Source organism: Staurois parvus, unplaced genomic scaffold (assembly GCF_062004578.1).
Source record: "Staurois parvus isolate SC_StPar_1 unplaced genomic scaffold, SC_StPar_1.0 ptg000715l, whole genome shotgun sequence".
Lineage (NCBI taxonomy): Eukaryota > Metazoa > Chordata > Amphibia > Anura > Ranidae > Staurois > Staurois parvus.
The window spans coordinates 6,205,188-6,223,421 of record NW_028318511.1 but is presented as its reverse complement, the minus strand read 5'-3'; the positions used below and the strand labels follow the sequence as shown (position 1 = coordinate 6,223,421).

Genomic DNA, 18,234 nt, shown 5'->3' with positions numbered 1-18,234 from the left:
CCCCTTTCCATTTTATGCTGTCAGCAATGGCACCACATGGAAGAGAAATGTCACAAGCCCTGAGAAAGAAAATATTTTATTTACACTAGAAAGGTGAAGGCAACAAGAAGATCAGCAAAGCTTTACTTATCAGTCAGAATACTGTAGCAAAAGTGATACAAAAATTTAACAAAGATGGAACTGCAACCATTTCACAGAGACGTCCAGGCCGTCCACTGAAGTTAAAACCTCGACAGGAACGTCTTCTAATGAGAAAGGTTGAAGAAAATCGCCATGCAAGTTAAGCTAAAAAAGTAGAAAGCCAAACTGGGGTGATTGTTTCCCGTGACACAATATGGGGTACACTGCAGAGGAATGGCATGCATGGGTATCGTCCAAGAAGAAAGGTTCTCATAAAGTTCATGCACAAGAAAGCCCACTTAAAAATTGCCAGGGCCCATGCTGGAAAAGAAGAAGACTACTGGAACTCTGTACTCTGGAGTGATGATTCCAAGATAAATGTTTTTGGAACGGATGGCTTCAAAACTCTATGGAGTCACGAAGGTGAGGAGTACAAAGAAAAAGAAAGTAGACACTGCAAGGTATTTAACTAATATGATAACAATCCCATGATACCCTTTATAAATGATAGTGTTCCCTCTATGTAAAATTATGTCAATATTAAGGTGGTTACAAACAAATGATTGTGTTCTTGCATGTGCCAAAACTAAAAAAAGTATATTAATTCTGATGTGCTTACACCAATATCCTCACATTAGTGTATGCTCATAAATGATAAACATAAATACATTTAAACCATCAATAAAATTGCATAAACAAAGTGCACACATCTTCAATATAAGTGTGAATGGTCAAGTTCCTAATCTTATTTATTATTTTTCTTTTGAATGTGACTTTTTATTCTTCAAAAATTCTACCTCTATGTGGCTTGGTTAAAAATGCAGTGACTCCCACCACTTATTCACTCATGCACTCACCTCCAATTGAGACCATTAGTCCCCTATGTGATAGCATATGACTGACAGAACCTCTTTGTAAGGGGGAGCGGATGGGGGGCAGCGTGTGCAAGTAGGGGACAGGACAGGAGCAGTGTATATGGCGAGGGAACAGTGTATACAGTGAGGGAGCAGTGTATATACTCAGGCTCCCTCACTGGCTGCCCCTATATGTCACTGCCAGTTTTTAGATGTAATTACTGGCTTTTTCTTTCCCTTCACTATAGCTCCAAGAAGGAGCTGTCATTCTCCCTGCAGCTAAAGAAACTAAGGGGTGGGGTCACTGGGTAATGTACTGTAGTGTGAAAGCTGAAGGAAAGGGCAGGGTCACCCAGTGGCATTACCCAGTGACCCCGCCCCTTAGTTTCCCTTAGCAGTGGGGAGAATGACAGCTCCTTCTTGGAGCTATAGTGAAGGGAAAGAAAAAGCCGGTAATTACATTTAAAAACAATTCTGGTTTTTAAATCTAATTAAATCTGGTTTTTAAATCTACACTGTGGTGTCAGCATTGACACCACAGTGACATCACATTGACACTACACTGACATCACACTGATATCACATTAACACTACATTGACATCACACTGATATCACATTAACACTACATTGACATCACACTGATATCACATTAACACTACATTGACATCACACTGATATCACATTGACATCACATTGACATCACATTGACATCACACTGATATTACACTGACATCGCACTGACATCACATTGACAGTACACTGATATTACACTGACATCACACTGATATCACATTGGCATCACACTGATATCACATTGGCATCACACTGATATCACATTGACATCACACTGACATCACATTGATAGTACACTGATATCACATTGACATCACACTGATATCACATTGACAGTACACTGATGATATCCTAACATACCTGCCATTACACTGGCTTTATACGGATACTCTGGAACTGCACTGATACTACACTGTCAATAATACTTTACTATAATTCCACTGATATCAATACTCTTGACACTACACTAGCACTCTGAAACATGACAGAAGTTCATTTCTCAGTGGAGTCAAGTGTACAGAGTATGTGGAGTCAGTGTACAGTGTACGTGGAGTCAGTGTATGTGGAGTCAGTGTATGTGGAGTCAGTGTATGTGGAGTCAGTGTACAGTGTATGTGGAGTCAGTGTATGTGGAGTCAGTGTACAGTGTACGTGGAGTCAGTGTATGTGGAGTCAGTGTACAGTGTATGTGGAGTCAGTGTATGTGGAGTCAGTGTACAGTGTATATGGAGTCAGTGTATGTGGAGTCAGTGTATGTGGAGTCAGTGTACAGTGTATGTGGAGTCAGTGTATGTGGAGTCAGTGTATGTGGAGTCAGTGTACAGTGTATGTGGAGTCAGTGTATGTGGAGTCAGTGTACAGTGTACGTGGAGTCAGTGTATGTGGAGTCAGTGTACAGTGTATGTGGAGTCAGTGTATGTGGAGTCAGTGTACAGTGTACGTGGAGTCAGTGTATGTGGAGTCAGTGTACAGAGTACGCGGAGTAAGTGTATGTGGAGTCAGTGTACAGAGTACGTGGAGTCAGTGTACATGGAGTCAGTGTACAGTGTACGTGAAGTCAGAGTACGTGGAGTCAGTGTACAGAGTACGTTGTGTCAGTGTATGTGGAGTCAGTGTACAGAGTACGTTGTGTCAGTGTATGTGGAGTCAGTGTACAGAGTACGTGGAGTCAGTGTACAGAGTACATGGTGTCAGTGTATGTGGAGTCAGTGTACAGTGTATGTGGAGTCAGTGTATGTGGAGTCAGTGTACAGTGTATGTGGAGTCAGTGTACAGAGTACGTGGTGTCAGTGTATGTGGAGTCAGTGTATGTGAAGTCAGTGTACAGTGTACGTGGAGTCAGTGTATGTGAAGTCAGTGTACAGAGTATGTGGTGTCAGTGTATGTGGACTCAGTGTATGTGGGCTCAGTGTACAGAGTACGTGGAGTCAGAGTAGGTGGAGTCAGTGTATGTGGAGTCAGTGTACAGTGTGTGTGGAGTCAGTGTACAGTGTGTGTGGTGTCAGTGTATGTCGAGCCAGTGTACAGAGTACGTAGAGTCAGTGTACAGAGTACGTGGAGTCAGTGTACAGTGTACGTGGAGTCAGTGTATGTGGTGTCAGTGTACAGTGTACGTGGTGTCAGTGTACGTGGAGTCAGTGTATGTGGTGTCAGTGTACAGTGTACGTGGAGTCAGTGTATGTGGGGTCAGTGCACAGTGTACGTGGTGTCAGTGTACAGTGTACGTGGAGTCAGTGTATGTGGTGTCAGTGTACAGTGTACGTGGAGTCAGTGTATGTGGTGTCAGTGTACAGAGTACGTGGAGTCAGTGTATGTGGAGTCAGTGTACAGTGTACGTGGAGTCAGTGTACGTGGAGTCAGTGTATGTGGTGTCAGTGTACAGTGTACGTGGAGTCAGTGTACGTGGAGTCAGTGTATGTGGTGTCAGTGTACAGTGTACGTGGAGTCAGTGTACGTGGAGTCAGTGTATGTGGAGTCAGTGTACAGTGTACGTGGTGTCAGTGTACGTGGAGTCAGTGTATGTGGTGTCAGTGTACAGAGTACGTGGAGTCAGAGTAGGTGGAGTCAGTGTATGTGGAGTCAGTGTACAGTGTGTGTGGAGTCAGTGTACAGTGTGTGTGGTGTCAGTGTATGTCGAGCCAGTGTACAGAGTACGTAGAGTCAGTGTACAGAGTACGTGGAGTCAGTGTACAGTGTACGTGGAGTCAGTGTATGTGGTGTCAGTGTACAGTGTACGTGGTGTCAGTGTACGTGGAGTCAGTGTATGTGGTGTCAGTGTACAGTGTACGTGGAGTCAGTGTATGTGGGGTCAGTGCACAGTGTACGTGGTGTCAGTGTACAGTGTACGTGGAGTCAGTGTATGTGGTGTCAGTGTACAGTGTACGTGGAGTCAGTGTATGTGGTGTCAGTGTACAGAGTACGTGGAGTCAGTGTATGTGGAGTCAGTGTACAGTGTACGTGGAGTCAGTGTACGTGGAGTCAGTGTATGTGGTGTCAGTGTACAGTGTACGTGGAGTCAGTGTACGTGGAGTCAGTGTATGTGGTGTCAGTGTACAGTGTACGTGGAGTCAGTGTACGTGGAGTCAGTGTATGTGGAGTCAGTGTACAGTGTACGTGGTGTCAGTGTACGTGGAGTCAGTGTATGTGGTGTCAGTGTACGTGGAGTCAGTGTATGTGGAGTCAGTGTACAGATTACGTGGAGTAAGTGTATGTGGAGTCAGTGTACAGAATACGTGGTGTCAGTGTATGTGGAGTCAGTGTATGTGGAGTCAGTGTACAGAATACGTGGTGTCAGTGTATGTGGAGTCAGTGTACAGAATACGTGGTGTCAGTGTATGTGGAGTCAGTGTACAGAATACGTGGTGTCAGTGTATGTGGAGTCAGTGTATGTGGAGTCAGTGTACAGAATACGTGGTGTCAGTGTATGTGGAGTCAGTGTATGTGGAGTCAGTGTACAGAATACGTGGTGTCAGTGTATGTGGAGTCAGTGTACAGAATACGTGGTGTCAGTGTATGTGGAGTCAGTGTACAATGTATGTGGTGTCAGTGTATGTGGAGTCAGTGTACAATGTATGTTGTGTCAGTGTATGTGGAGTCAGTGTACAATGTATGTGGTGTCAGTGTACAATGTATGTGGTGTCAGTGTACAATGTATGTGGTGTCAGTGTACAATGTATGTGGTGTCAGTGTATGTGGAGTCAGTGTACAATGTATGTGGTGTCAGTGTATGTGGAGTCAGTGTACAATGTATGTGGTGTCAGTGTACAATGTATGTGGTGTCAGTGTACAATGTATGTGGTGTCAGTGTACAATGTATGTGGTGTCAGTGTATGTGGAGTCAGTGTACAATGTATGTGGTGTCAGTGTACAGTGTATGTGGTGTCAGTGTATGTGGTGTCAGTGTACAGTGTATGTGGTGTCAGTGTATGTGGAGTGAGAGTCAGTTGGTTCTCGGTGTGAGGAGGAGATCCCTGAGTGAGAACTTGTTGATTGGTGTCGGATGGGACAGACATATCACGCACAGCACAGACAGGACACAGTCGGGACAGAGAGGACACAGACATGACAGGAGACCGGAGGAGAGGTCGGTGTGGACGGAGAAGAGTACCTGGCAGCAGCTGTCCGTCTCCTCACTCCCTGCGCTCCTCTGCTCATCCCTCACAGTTACTCTCGCTGTCTCGACTCTATTCCCCTCCCGCCAGACAGAGGGCGCTGGACTACACGACGACACCCCGCTGTACCCAGGAGATGGAGGACCACGCGGACACCGGCTTCTAGGAGGGGTGGGGAGAAAGGGGGTCACGTGGTGAGGAAAAGCTACTTCCGAATAAAGTGATCTGGACCCGGAGTGACCGGAGAGAGGTGAGGGCCGGGAGCGGGAAGGGTTAGGGCTGGTCTTGTTATATTGATAGTGTTGACATCTGGTGGCTGTGCGCAGTGCAGGCTGGGAGCCAGTGAGGAGCGGCGGGGAGTCACATGGAGACCTACTGCACAAACTACACACACCAGGACCGAGCGCCTTCCTACACTGAGCTCAGTGGCTGCCTACCCCGTACAGTGTACTCACAGCTTGGTTTTCTTCAGTTTGGGATGGAGTAGTTGGGGGTTAAAGTGTCACCAAACCCACAACTAAAAACTTCTTTTTTTACCCTCAGGTTTGGTCCTCGGTGTCTCCTGTGAGGGGACATTGCTCAGGATTGGTCCTCGCTGTCCCCTGTGAGGGGACATTGCTCAGGATTGGTCCTCGCTGTCCCCTGTGAGGGGACATTGCTCAGGATTGGTCCTCGGTGTCCCCTGTGAGGGGACATTGCTCAGGTTTGGTCCTCGGTGTCCCCTGTGAGGGGACATTGCTCAGGATTGGTCCTCGGTGTCCCCTGTGAGGGGACATTGCTCAGGATTGGTCCTCGGTGTCTCCTGTGAGGGGACATTGCTCAGGATTGGTCCTCGCTGTCCCCTGTGAGGGGACATTGCTCAGGATTGGTCCTCGCTGTCCCCTGTGAGGGGACATTGCTCAGGATTGGTCCTCGGTGTCCCCTGTGAGGGGACATTGCTCAGGTTTGGTCCTCGGTGTCCCCTGTGAGGGGACATTGCTCAGGATTGGTCCTCGGTGTCCCCTGTGAGGGGACATTGCTCAGGATTGGTCCTCGCTGTCCCCTGTGAGGGGACATTGCTCAGGATTGGTCCTCGGTGTCCCCTGTGAGGGGACATTGCTCAGGTTTGGTCCTCGGTGTCCCCTGTGAGGGGACATTGCTCAGGATTGGTCCTCGGTGTCCCCTGTGAGGGGACATTGCTCAGGATTGGTCCTCGGTGTCCCCTGTGAGGGGACATTGCTCAGGTTTGGTCCTCGGTGTCCCCTGTGAGGGGACATTGCTCAGGATTGGTCCTCGGTGTCCCCTGTGAGGGGACATTGCTCAGGTTTGGTCCTCGGTGTCCCCTGTGAGGGGACATTGCTCAGGATTGGTCCTCGGTGTCCCCTGTGAGGGGACATTGCTCAGGATTGGTCCTCGGTGTCCCCTGTGAGGGGACATTGCTCAGGATTGGTCCTCGGTGTCCCCTGTGAGGGGACATTGCTCAGGATTGGTCCTCGGTGTCCCCTGTGAGGACAGCATCATACAGCACATTAATAAAGCTAAGTTTCCCTTGCTCCAGCTTCCATTCTGATGGTGGATACATTGGCTCTCCATGGTCCCACTGTATGCGAATGTACAACTCACCCCCCAACCCCCTTTTGCCTCTACTCCGTCTCCGTCTACATGCTTGCCAGTGATTGAGGCGCACAGTGAATATGCTCGTTCATACGATCGTTGTCCATACAGCACAGTGTCAGTGATTGACCTGAATGAAGGAACATGGAGATACATGCACAGTGCAAACACTGGCCCAGCCTTAACTTTCTAACCACCCACCATAACTGGTCAAAGCATCCCTGAGGCCTCCACAGGCTTGCCTTCTTTCCAATAGTGGACATGGTGCAATCTGTTCCCCAGGTAAGACACACACCCAGCCATCCACATGATGCAGAAGAAAGTGTGATTCATCAGAGCAGACCACCTTCTTCCATTGTTCCATGGTCCAGTTCTGGTGCTTTTGGCTGTGAACACAGGCTACCATGGGCACCCTGACGATTCTGCAGCTTCACACCCCTACACAACAAACTGCAGTGCACTCTGACACCTTCCTTTCACAGACCAGCCTTCACTCCCCATGTCCATCAATGAGCTGCCCTTGACCCTGTCGCTGGCTTACTAGTTTTCCTTCCTTGGACCACTTTTGGTGGGTCCTGGCCACTGCAGACTGGGAACAAGAGCTGCAGTTTTGGAGATGCTCTGACCCAGACATCTAGCCATTTTAATTTGGTCCTTGTCAAAGTCACTCAAATCCTTCAACCTGCCCATTATTTCTGTTTTCAACACATCAGCTTCAGGGACAACATGTTCACTTACTGCTTTATATATCCCACCCACTTTCAGATGAAAGGAGATAATGTCCTTCATGTTACCTGTGAGTGGTCAAAATGTTCTGGCTGATCGGTGTACACTTACCACTCATATCCATGAACCGGAAGTTAAGAAAGAAGCGCAGTCAGTGGTGTGCTGAGAGGATTTTTAAGAGACTGAAACCAGTCTGCGTTTGTAATTGTAACTACTGTGGTGGTGTAGTTTATATATCTTGGATTAGGATGATCTCTTGGAATGTTTGGTGAGGGCACAGAAGCAGTTTTCAGGCAGCATGTGTTATTGAATGGACATGCAGAGGCTGTACAGACTACAGCACACAGCTGGTTTTTGACAGGTTATATAAGGTCAGGTGCATGGCCTCAACCACAAATGGTCTACATTTGGACAGCACAACATGTAAAATTGGCTGTGCAGGAAGCTGGTGCCGGAGGAAGTAAACAGTGGACTCTGTGTGGTGACATCACTGCCCTACTGCTGCCACAGATCCTGTGAATGACTGCACATGTGAAGTTCAGTTTACATCACCAGCACAGTCCATTTCCCAGGAATGACTGGTTCCTGCACATTTCCAGGAGTTACATCATCCCATGTAGGCCAATAAAGGCAGCCGAAGATCAGCTCTCAGAAGATGCTGGCACATGGATGTCTGAGAGTAGCAGAGGAGGTAAGTGTTGTGCCTTTAGCTCCACATTAACAGGAGTACTTACAATGGTGAACTTTTCATTTTATGTAAGGCTTGGGTGTCCAAACTGCAGGCCGCGTGCAGCCCAGGAGGGTTCAGCATGTGGCCCGGGCATACCTGGAGGTACACCGTGCAAGAATAGAAGCCATGGCGACCGGCAGGGACAAGCCAGCACAGACCTGCATGGAGGGATGCCAAATATATGCATAGAATCCACAGCACCCGGCACAGAGAATACAGGATCAGGAATAGCTAAAGGGATGGCAGGAATGCTGTTTTTTTTCTTAAAGAGCACTGTGAATGTAGGGACTCCACATAGAACCAGGCAAGTAAGTGCTGTATGGCTGTATCGGGGGGGAATTGCTGGGGCTGGTCGTGTCCCCTAGATTTCAATTGTACGCCCCACTTATTTTTACAAACTGTGAATTTAGGCGAGGTTCACACTACACAGGTCTGCGATTTAAAAAGCTGTTTGATTATTTTCATCTAATTTCCATGTATTTTGGTGTGCTGAAAACAAAATATTGAAAAAACTCCTAGACGTCATGATTTGCCACAAAATGCAAAATTGTCTTCAAAGTTATTAAAAAATTTTAATTTTTGATATTTTTTTTATATTATGGGTTTTTAACCAAATTTAAAGTCCAAATTACTTTTAATTAATTCATATAAGTGCACTTAAGATATAAAATGCCCAAAAAAACTTAAAGGGGTTGTCCGAGTTATGTAAAAAAAAATCTAGCACTGTAAATCTGATGATCAGCAATATATACATAAGTTAAACAAGTTTTAGGGGAAAAAAAAATCTATTTCCCTAGTTCTCTTCTGGCCCTTTGTTGCTATTTGCAGGTAAACAATCTCTGCCCCTCCCCCCCTGCAAAGGGGGTGAATACAAGTGCTGCTCTGAGTGACATGTCTTACTACTGGGATACTCAGCTGCATGTGTAAGCCTCAGCCCTGAGTCTGTGCTTCTAATGGTAGAAGGGGTTAATCTTTCCTGAAGAATCCAGTGGGTGGGATACCAAATACCCTTGTTTTCTGTGTCTATGGGACAATTGAGACCAACAAAATCACTGGACCAAGAAGAGTTGGCAGCCGAGGGTGCTGAGAGTCAGTGAAAAAAATGTCCTCCGAGAAACTTTGGTACCTTCCCATAAAGTTATTCTACCACCTCTCCACATACAATTGGGATTGATGAAGCAATTCGTAAAATCACTTCCAAGAGATGGAGAATGCTTCAAATACTTGGTCACCAAGTTTCCAGGCCTGTCTGAGGCAAAATTGAAGGAAGGCGTGTTCGTTGGACCAGACATTAGAAGGCTTATAGTTGATCAAGAGTTTGTCAATACCATGACGGATCCTCAAAAAGAAGGGTGGATTGCATTTAAAGAAGTCGTACAGAAATTTTTAGGCAATAACAAAGATCCTCACTACAAAAAGATCGGACGAATGCTGAAAGCATTTCAAGCTTTAGGTTGCCTGATGAGTTTGAAAGAACGATTCCACCAAGACATTAAAGAGATGGAAAGGAGATACCATGGAAAATGGAGCATTACAATGATGGTAGACTACTGTTGGATGCTTCAGAGAGACATTCCAGATGCTACTCACAAGCGTAAATGCACCAAGAGGAGCCTCACAGCGAAGAAGAATCAAGTTTAGTGTGTGTAGGTGAGCTCATTTCAGTTCAAAAAAGGATTTTCATGAAAAAATTGTAATAATACTTTAATTTTATAAGTCTATTTCCATTTATTTTGAGGTATTGCCTTAATTAACATAGTTACCTAAATTGTCAGGAAACGTGATGTCCTATGACAAAATGGAGGTCATTTTCGGATTCAGGGCACCAAAAAACAAAGATTACGTGGAATAACCAAAACAGCTCTTGAAAAAAAGTTTTTGCAGACCTATGCTATTGATATTGGAATGACAGCCAAAACGCACTGCTCTTTACAGACACTTTAGGCTGGCAGTCATTTCAGGTGCTGCAAATGCTGGGAAATTGCATGATGCAAAAGCCATTTACCAGAGGTTGCAGGTTCAAAAAATGGCGCAGAAAACTTTTTTTTTTTTTTTTTTCCTGAATGAAATGCAGACAGGTGGCTACACTGTTCCTCCATAGATGCAGTCTAGTAAACTTGCATAGCTGTCATGGAGTAAAGTAAATCTCTACAAAGTAAGGAAAATTCCCCTCAAAGGTTAGGTTCACACCTATGCAGTTTGTGTTTGAGCCATTTCTGCATTGCGTTTTGCATTTGCGTTTTTTGACGTGTTTTGCATCTTTTTTTTTTTCTACTAGGCAGATTTAAAACGCACCAAAAATGTGTCAAAACACAGTACATGCTTTTCTGCAGTTCCATTGAAGTCTATAGAACCAAAAACGCAACAAAATGAACAATATTAACAACTTCCCTACCGCGCTACAGCCAAAAGACAGCTATAGCACAGTCGGTTAGTTCTGGGAGGGCTTCCATGGACATCCTCCCAGAACCACAACCCCCACGCACGATCTGTTATTGCTGTGTCCTTTGGACACAACTGATCACGTGTCCAAGCAAAGGCCCAATCTGAGCCCCCTTTTACCATGTGATCAGCTGTGTTCAGTCACAGCTGATCACAGTATAAATAGAAAATGCTGGTTATCGGCAGTCTTCTCTTCAAGCTGAGGAGAGTCAGTAAGCGGTATTTCTCAGGGGGATATCTACACTGATCATCAGTGCCCTGATGATCAGTGTAGCCCTATCAGTGCCTTTTCAGTGCACATCAGTGAAGGAGAAAAATCACTTATTTACAAAACTTAATAACAGAAACTAAGAACTTTTTTATTTTGTATTTTTTTTTTTTTGTTTAGCAAAAAATAACCCCAGTGGTGATTCAATACTGCCAAAAGAAATCTTTATTTGTCTCCAAAAAATGACAAAAATTTAGTTTGGGTACAGTGTTGCATGACTGCACAATTGTTCAAAGTGCGACAGTGCTGTAATCTGAAAATTGGCCTGGGTAGGAAGGGGGTGGAAGTTCCAGGTAGGCAAGTGATTAAAGTGCAAATATACAAGTGAAACGTGCTTCTATAAAGGGATGGTGTAGTACATCTGTTTATATACCATACTCGTATATCACCTAAAATATACAATATTAAAGTGCCAAAAAACAAATGTGATCCTGTAAGGTGCTAATGCAGTTCATCAGTTCATATGTTATATGTTGGTGACAATGTGTGCTACGTCTTGTGTAAAGAAACATATTTCCTGCTGTGCGTAAATACTCAGCATGCACTAACGTGCAGTGACACCATCTAAAAAAAATACAGCTCAGAAATACTGCAATATCATTGCAAACCACCACTTTTGGTCCTCGGTCATCCAGGCTCTGCCCAGCGTGTTGCATAACTGGTCAAGTGATTTCATCTTGTCCTCTGATTAAGTCACTTGACCCATGATGCAACACGTTGGACCGAGCCTGGATGACCACGGACCGGAAGTCCAGTCCTCATGAGGGCAAGAGGGGTTTTGTCAGCGAAGCACACCCTCCTGCATGTATGCCTGAGCTAAGGGCAGATGGATGTAAGTAAATGCTTCATGAATCATGTGCCCTTAACTCAAGATGGCCCCAGCCAGAAAGCTAGCAGACAGGCAGAACTTGCAACATGAAAGGAGATTTTCCAAGTAAGCTTCTGTTGGTTTGTCAGATATACCTAATATTTGTATTGCCATTTGTGAACTCCAGAAATCCATTGACACAATGGGTAGACCACAGCCCATCCATGGGAATAACTTGTGGAGGAACGTTCCACTTTCTTATTGAAAATAACATTCTACTTTAATATTGAATCTGCTGCTTATTTTTTCCCTAAGCTTTATTACACTGCTGGTAATGTGCAACCAACCGACCAAACACATGATATTCCCTACAGATTGTAACGGTTTCTACAGCAGAACTCACACTTTTTCTAATCGGGCCAGTGCTGACAACTGCATCTTAGAAAGCACAGAAACCACACAGAAAGTTCCATGAGTAAGGTTATACACTGGCCTGCTATAATTTCAACAGACTTATCTCCCGGGGACTGCATTGCCCAGAGCAGGAGCATAGCAAGGTCTCAGAGGAGCAGTTGTTGTTATTTAGCTACATCTTATCGTGGCTTCTGACCCAATTTCTTGTGTTTCCCCTTAAGGACTTCAGGAAAATGATTATCCCAGTCAGATGCTTCACATGTGGAAAGATTGTTGGAAATAAGTGGGAGGCTTATCTTGGACTTCTGCAGGCAGAATACACTGAAGGGTATGTATAATTTATTTACTGCTGTGTTTGTCTGTTAGCAAGGGTTGATAACCATCTGGGTAACAGGGGTTCTGAACCAGCTAGTGTTACAGACCCATCTTATATATTGGATTACATTTTTTTTCATTTTGTACTAAATATTTATCCATCCTTAATATAAAAAAAACAGTGCTGCGGAAGATTTTATTTCTATAGAGTATTTATTTGAGGCTCTGGTGCACTGGGCCATCCAAACAGTCCTCCATTTATCATTCATAGATACTGGGTGGAAAAACAACCAGCAAAGAGGCAATTGATTAATACTCATTGATGCTCAACTGAGCATGAAATGGAACTCAAACTTCACATTGGTGTGTTTAGCGCTGAGCGAAATTTGGCAAAAGCTTTAATAGGAAAAAACACAGCAGCAGGTACACAGCCATTCATTCATAGTTATGTCAGATATTCAGAAAGTCACTTCATGGATAGTCAGGACACATTTGATGAGTCCTGCACCTCCCAAACCCCCATAGCCCTCCCACTTTAGACCCAGACCAGCAGCCCCAATCTACTTGTCCAGGGACTAAATCAGGGCCCCAATCTACCTGTCCAGGGACTAAATCAGGGTCCCAATCTACCTGTCCAGGGACTAAATTGGGGCCCCAATCTACTTTTCTAGATAAAAAAAAAATTAATCAAAACCCTATTTAAATCAGAGGTGATATTAGGAATGTCTGGGGCTTTTAGAAACGAAAGAGGCTTTATGGCTACTTAAACGTGTAATATTTTTAACATTGCACTGTTTATCTCCTCCTCCTCCCTTCCCTGCCTGTCTCCAGCACCGCACCCGGGGACTAGCAGGGAGGAGAGAGACCTTGCAGTGTAATGAGCACTGATTGGCTGCTCGTCAGGAAAGGGTGGGTCAGGTCTTATACTTTATCCCTTTTGCTGCCAGGCGTTTTTTGCACACGTTTAAAAAATCATTTTAGGCCTGAAGATTACATAAAACCCCCAAACGTTATATATTTTCTGAAAGCAGAGACCCTAGAAAATAAAATAGTGGTAGTTCCAATTTTTTATGTCACATGATATTACCGCAAAATTTCGATAAAAAATACAAGTAAGTTAATTTTAGGGAACAAAAAAGCAATAAATTGCCTTATTTTTTTGTAAGATATAAAAGATGAGGTTGCAGCGAGTAAATCGATATCTAACTTGTCAAACCTTAAATTTGTACCCGCTCGTGAAATGGCGCCGAACTCCAGTACCCTATATTTTCTATAGGTCGACACTTTTAAAGCTCCTTATAGGTAACACTGTTCAACAGGTAAAAAGTTTTGGGCATAAAATTAGCTAATCTTACATAATTTTGGGGTGCTGAAAACGAAAATGACCCTAAAAAATGTTGATTGGCTCTAGTTTCCATGATATATTCACCCATCTAATGACGTAAGCCATTCAAAATTATGATGCAACTTCAGCTGCATATTGCGCAATTGATACTGGTGACCAATAGAAAATTGCATGTATACTGAGATGATGCAATATTAGCCTTTAATTGCATCACTTCACTGCATAAAAGCTGCAGTATCTGTAGCTGATTGTAGTTCGACAGCATCTTTACATTTCGTTTTATGCTTATATAGGCTACTCAGTAATGCCTCGAACTTGTGTGAATAAAGCAGATAATTTCTGCTATATCTGCGGTGAAATAACTTTTATCTCACAAAAAAGGAGGATAACAGGAATGATTAAGAAAGCCTACAACTTGTATTTTGGCTGCAAGATAGGAGACCAGGACAAGAGCTGGGCACCACATATATGCTGCAATTCTTGTGGGACGGCACTGGAGCAATGGTTGAATGGAAAAAAGGCATCTATGCCTTTCGCTGTGCCAATGATTTGGAGAGAGCCAACAGATCATGTTAGTAATTGTTACTTTTGTATGGTGCCTCCAATTGTAAAAGGGCTAAATAAGAAGAAAAAGTTATCTGTGCACTATCCAAATATTCCATCGGCAATACGTCCAGTTCCTCATGGAGAGGGGCTACCAATTCCTAAAGCACCAGAATCCTTCGTGGTTGAGTCAAGTGAGGAAGAACCTGAAGTGTGTAGTCATGTGCAGTTGTAAGAGATAGCCCTTTCCTCGAATACAAGAGAAAAGCCAAGAGAAGCAAAACCGACACAAACTGAAGACAAAACTAGTGAGAATCCTAAGTATTAAAATGATTCAACTTAGCTTATGGCTATAATTTTTCTTGGTAATCCTATGCAATATATAATGCCATTTAGGCTTTGTTATGTAGTCAATATCACTTGCTTTATATTTGTGGAAAGACATCTATCTATATAATTATTGTGCATTATGTAGTCATTACGCCTATAGTAGAAAACTTTCCGTTTACAGAAAAACTAGAGCCAATTGACAATTTTCATTGTTATATTTGAACTCAGAATGTGAAATTCATTAAGAAATGGATCCTTTTGTTTCCAAAACTGGCAAAAAATAAAAATTTGTTGAACAGTGTAATTAGTTTAGCATTACGGAGGAGGTCTGGTGCTAGAATTATTGCTCTCATTCTGGCTTGCGTGGCGATATGTACCGTGTATTGCAATCGATGGTTTCATGCATAAGCGCCCCAGCATGTGCTTTTACGTTTGTACGTACGTATATGTAGGGGCCTCAATATTTTTTTGAGGGGGGATGGTATGTGCTTGGGTGTAACTTTCATTTTTTGCAATTAGAAAAAAAAAAATCTTTTTTTTACTTTTTATTTCATCACATAGGGGACAAATGTGATGATTTTTGGTGACCGGTTCTCTGAGACATCCAAGGTCTAAAAAACCCTGGATGTCTTTCTCTGCTCCACAGGGGATTGCTCTTTCCTGGGGATTGCATTACAATCTCTCAACAGGGACCCGGAAGTGACATCATAATGTCACTTCTGGGTCAGCACAAGAAGAGGAGGAGAGCGGACTTGTCCGCTCTTCTCCCTTCCCTCTAGCCGACAGCAAACCGGGTCCGCAGATGGGCAAGCGGAGCCCAGGATACCTCACGCTGGGGGCGCAGAGAGTCTGGCACTGTGTGGAAGCAATCGGTTGCAGCGCTGCTGCCGATTACATCATCTGACAGGTGAGCCCTGCATCAGGGCTAAAGGCAGAAAGAAACTACCTGCCTGGCACCCGGAACTACATGTCCTGGGCGTCGAGCTATAGGAATCCAACGTCCCTGCAGTAATGAAGGAAATGTATAATTTAGGATATAAAGGATATCTACAGGGTTTCAGTTAATTTGGGAAAATATCTTAAAATGTATCCTTCTTCTTTTTTTTTTTTTTTTTTTTTTTTTCCAAAAACCTTTTTTCATTTTGGATAGATTGGGGAAGGGTTAAAAGCCCATCAGAATTAAGTCAGGGCAGAAACTAAGCTAAAGCACAGCTCTAGGAAAACAAAAATGAATCCTTGCTATGGAATATTATCCCTTGCTTATGCATGGCGATGCCAAGGCTCCTCCCACAGATCAGAGCTTCAGGCAGAGGTGGGGAGTGCTGGAGCGGCTGGAGTTGAAGGTGTAAGATGGGTAAAGCTGTTTGCACAGTATCCTGTAAGCATAACAAGTATTTAATCCTGGCAGGGGGGCACTGCAAGGGTGGATATTTTTTTCCTGGAGTTGGATTTTAAATAATAAGGCATGAAGACATGGATGGGGGAGTTTGCTTTGAATATTAAAAATTAATTATATAGTGCTCTTGGTTTGTGGTATTCAGACGCATTGTAGTTCCACTTTAATCTCTATGAGCTTGAAGTTTTTAAACTTACTTTATGAAGCTCCCATTTCTGTGTCGCATATCTGCCCTGTGGGTTGTTTCACACATTTCACAGAGCCTGCCTTCTGAACTGCAAAGGGGCTGAGAGGAGTTTCAGAAGGTAGGGTCAATACAGGAATCGCTGCTTGCAGACAGCAAGGTACCATGGAATATGTAGTCCTTAGAAACTAAAGTGGGCTTTAACAGCAGCACTAACAGAAGTGTAGTTTTACTTAAACCGGAACTACACTGCACCTGAGCACCACCAATCAAAAACACTGTATAATTCATTTTTAATATTCAAAGCAAACTCCACCATCCATCATGTCTCTATGCTTTATTTTGTGAGGTTGTGAGAAATCACTTTGAAAAACACCCTCTAGCATTTCTGGCTGAGGCCATCCTGAGTAAGGGCAGATTTATTTATTATTTATTTCGGGTACTTCTATAGCGCCATCAATTTACAAAGCGCTTTACATATATATTGTACATTCACATCAGTACCTAACCCTCGTGGGGTGTACAATCTTAGGTCTCTAACATACATTCATACATACACATATTAAGGCAAATTTAGACAGGATCCAATTACCTACCAGCATGTCTTTGGAGTGTGGGAGGTAACCTGAGTACCCAGAAGAAACCCGCACAGGTGATTCTTGTATCATGTACGTCCTAGAATCCATATGCCCTTAGTGCAGGCATATAGACAGGAGGGTGTGCTTAGCTGAGAAAGCCCATCCTCTCCTTCTGAAGACTCCTGGGATGTATGATATCATTTGCCTAGGCATGGAAATAACAGGAAAAATTTAAAATTAAAAGTTTAAAACAAATATAATAAACTTTCCTATCTATTTACTGATACTAGCAGCATAAGGATTAAATATAGTCAATGTTAACTGACAGAGTGAAGTTCCTCTTTAAGTAGAGGACCTCTAAAACCCATGTTTGTGTTTTTATTGTCTGCTTCCTTGTTACAGATTTTCCCTCATTTTCTGTCTAATAATCCTTCTAATGGAGTCCCGGATATCGGTAGAACCAGACAGAGGTCCTAATTTTTTTCACATTTGATCCAAAACTAAAATAAAAAACCCAGTGTAGTGTTTGCATTGGTCCCAATCTCTTATGCAAATTGTATTCAGGGCTCTTTCATTCCTATTTCTATGTCAATTTGGTCTCTGTTGTTGTTATTATATAACATTTATTATCTGTTTTACAGAGATGCACTGGATGCTCTAGGCTTAAAGAGGTACTGTTGTCGCCGTATGCTTCTGGCTCATGTGGACCTGATAGAAAAGCTTCTAAATTATGCTCCACTGGAAAAATGAGGGGACCACTTCTTGGATGTACGTTCCAGGATTATAAGAAATCTCAGCATATGAGATATCTTTTCACTGACCACACTTACAAGCACAGTTCATGTATGAGAAGGTTGGAAAATGGCAGAACGTTTCAGTAATTCCTTCAATCTGTATACGTGATACAAATTTTGTGTTTTTTTTTGTTTTTAGTTTTTTTTTCTATTAATAAAGAATGAGTTTTGTTATAAATGTTGTGTATGTCGAATATTTCTAACCTTTATTACTCTTAACTGTCTGCAGATTTCTAGTAATTTTCTTATTGTGCTTCCTCCATGTGTTTAATAAAGCTCCCTGCAAAACAATTTTTCTCTTTGACAAGAAAAAAGATAAGTGACATATCTCCACTGTCCTGTATTTTAGTTACAGCTAAAGAAGTGCTTTAGTCTGCTGAAACTTTTAGTTAAACCCCAAAATTGTTCAGCACTGGCAAGGGCCTGATTTGCTACCAGGCCATATAGGTAGCAGTATAAGGCTCATAGTTTTAAGTATCCAGCAGGGGCAGACTGACAACTCATGGGACCAGCAAACACAAATGCTCCTGCGCTTGGGGATGGACTCGATGCTACAACCACATTAAGAATGTCCTGGAACATGCACACCTTGCTGCCCTCAAATGGACC

The 18,234-nt window shown here is 43.4% G+C and overlaps 2 protein-coding genes across 10 annotated transcripts in view; one reads left to right on the top strand and one right to left on the bottom strand.

The window, feature by feature from the left end:
* The window catches only part of TSPAN4 (tetraspanin 4), a 1,204,586-nt gene extending 1,199,298 nt beyond the window's left edge, over nucleotides 1-5,288 (bottom strand). For all 9 annotated transcript variants that reach the window (XM_089653563.1, XM_089653565.1, XM_089653562.1 and 6 more), the window contains exon 1: nucleotides 5,156-5,288. The gene's annotated coding sequence lies outside the window, so the exon portion shown is untranslated. The remainder of the gene's footprint in view (nucleotides 1-5,155) is intronic.
* POLR2L (RNA polymerase II, I and III subunit L) lies at nucleotides 5,257-17,803 on the top strand. Its single transcript, XM_089653570.1, has 3 exons — nucleotides 5,257-5,409; nucleotides 12,362-12,468; nucleotides 17,473-17,803. Exons 2-3 carry the CDS (start codon nucleotides 12,374-12,376, stop codon nucleotides 17,579-17,581), a joined length of 204 nt encoding a protein of 67 aa, XP_089509696.1. The 5' UTR covers nucleotides 5,257-5,409; nucleotides 12,362-12,373; the 3' UTR covers nucleotides 17,582-17,803.
* The last annotated feature ends 431 nt before the right edge of the window (nucleotides 17,804-18,234 follow it).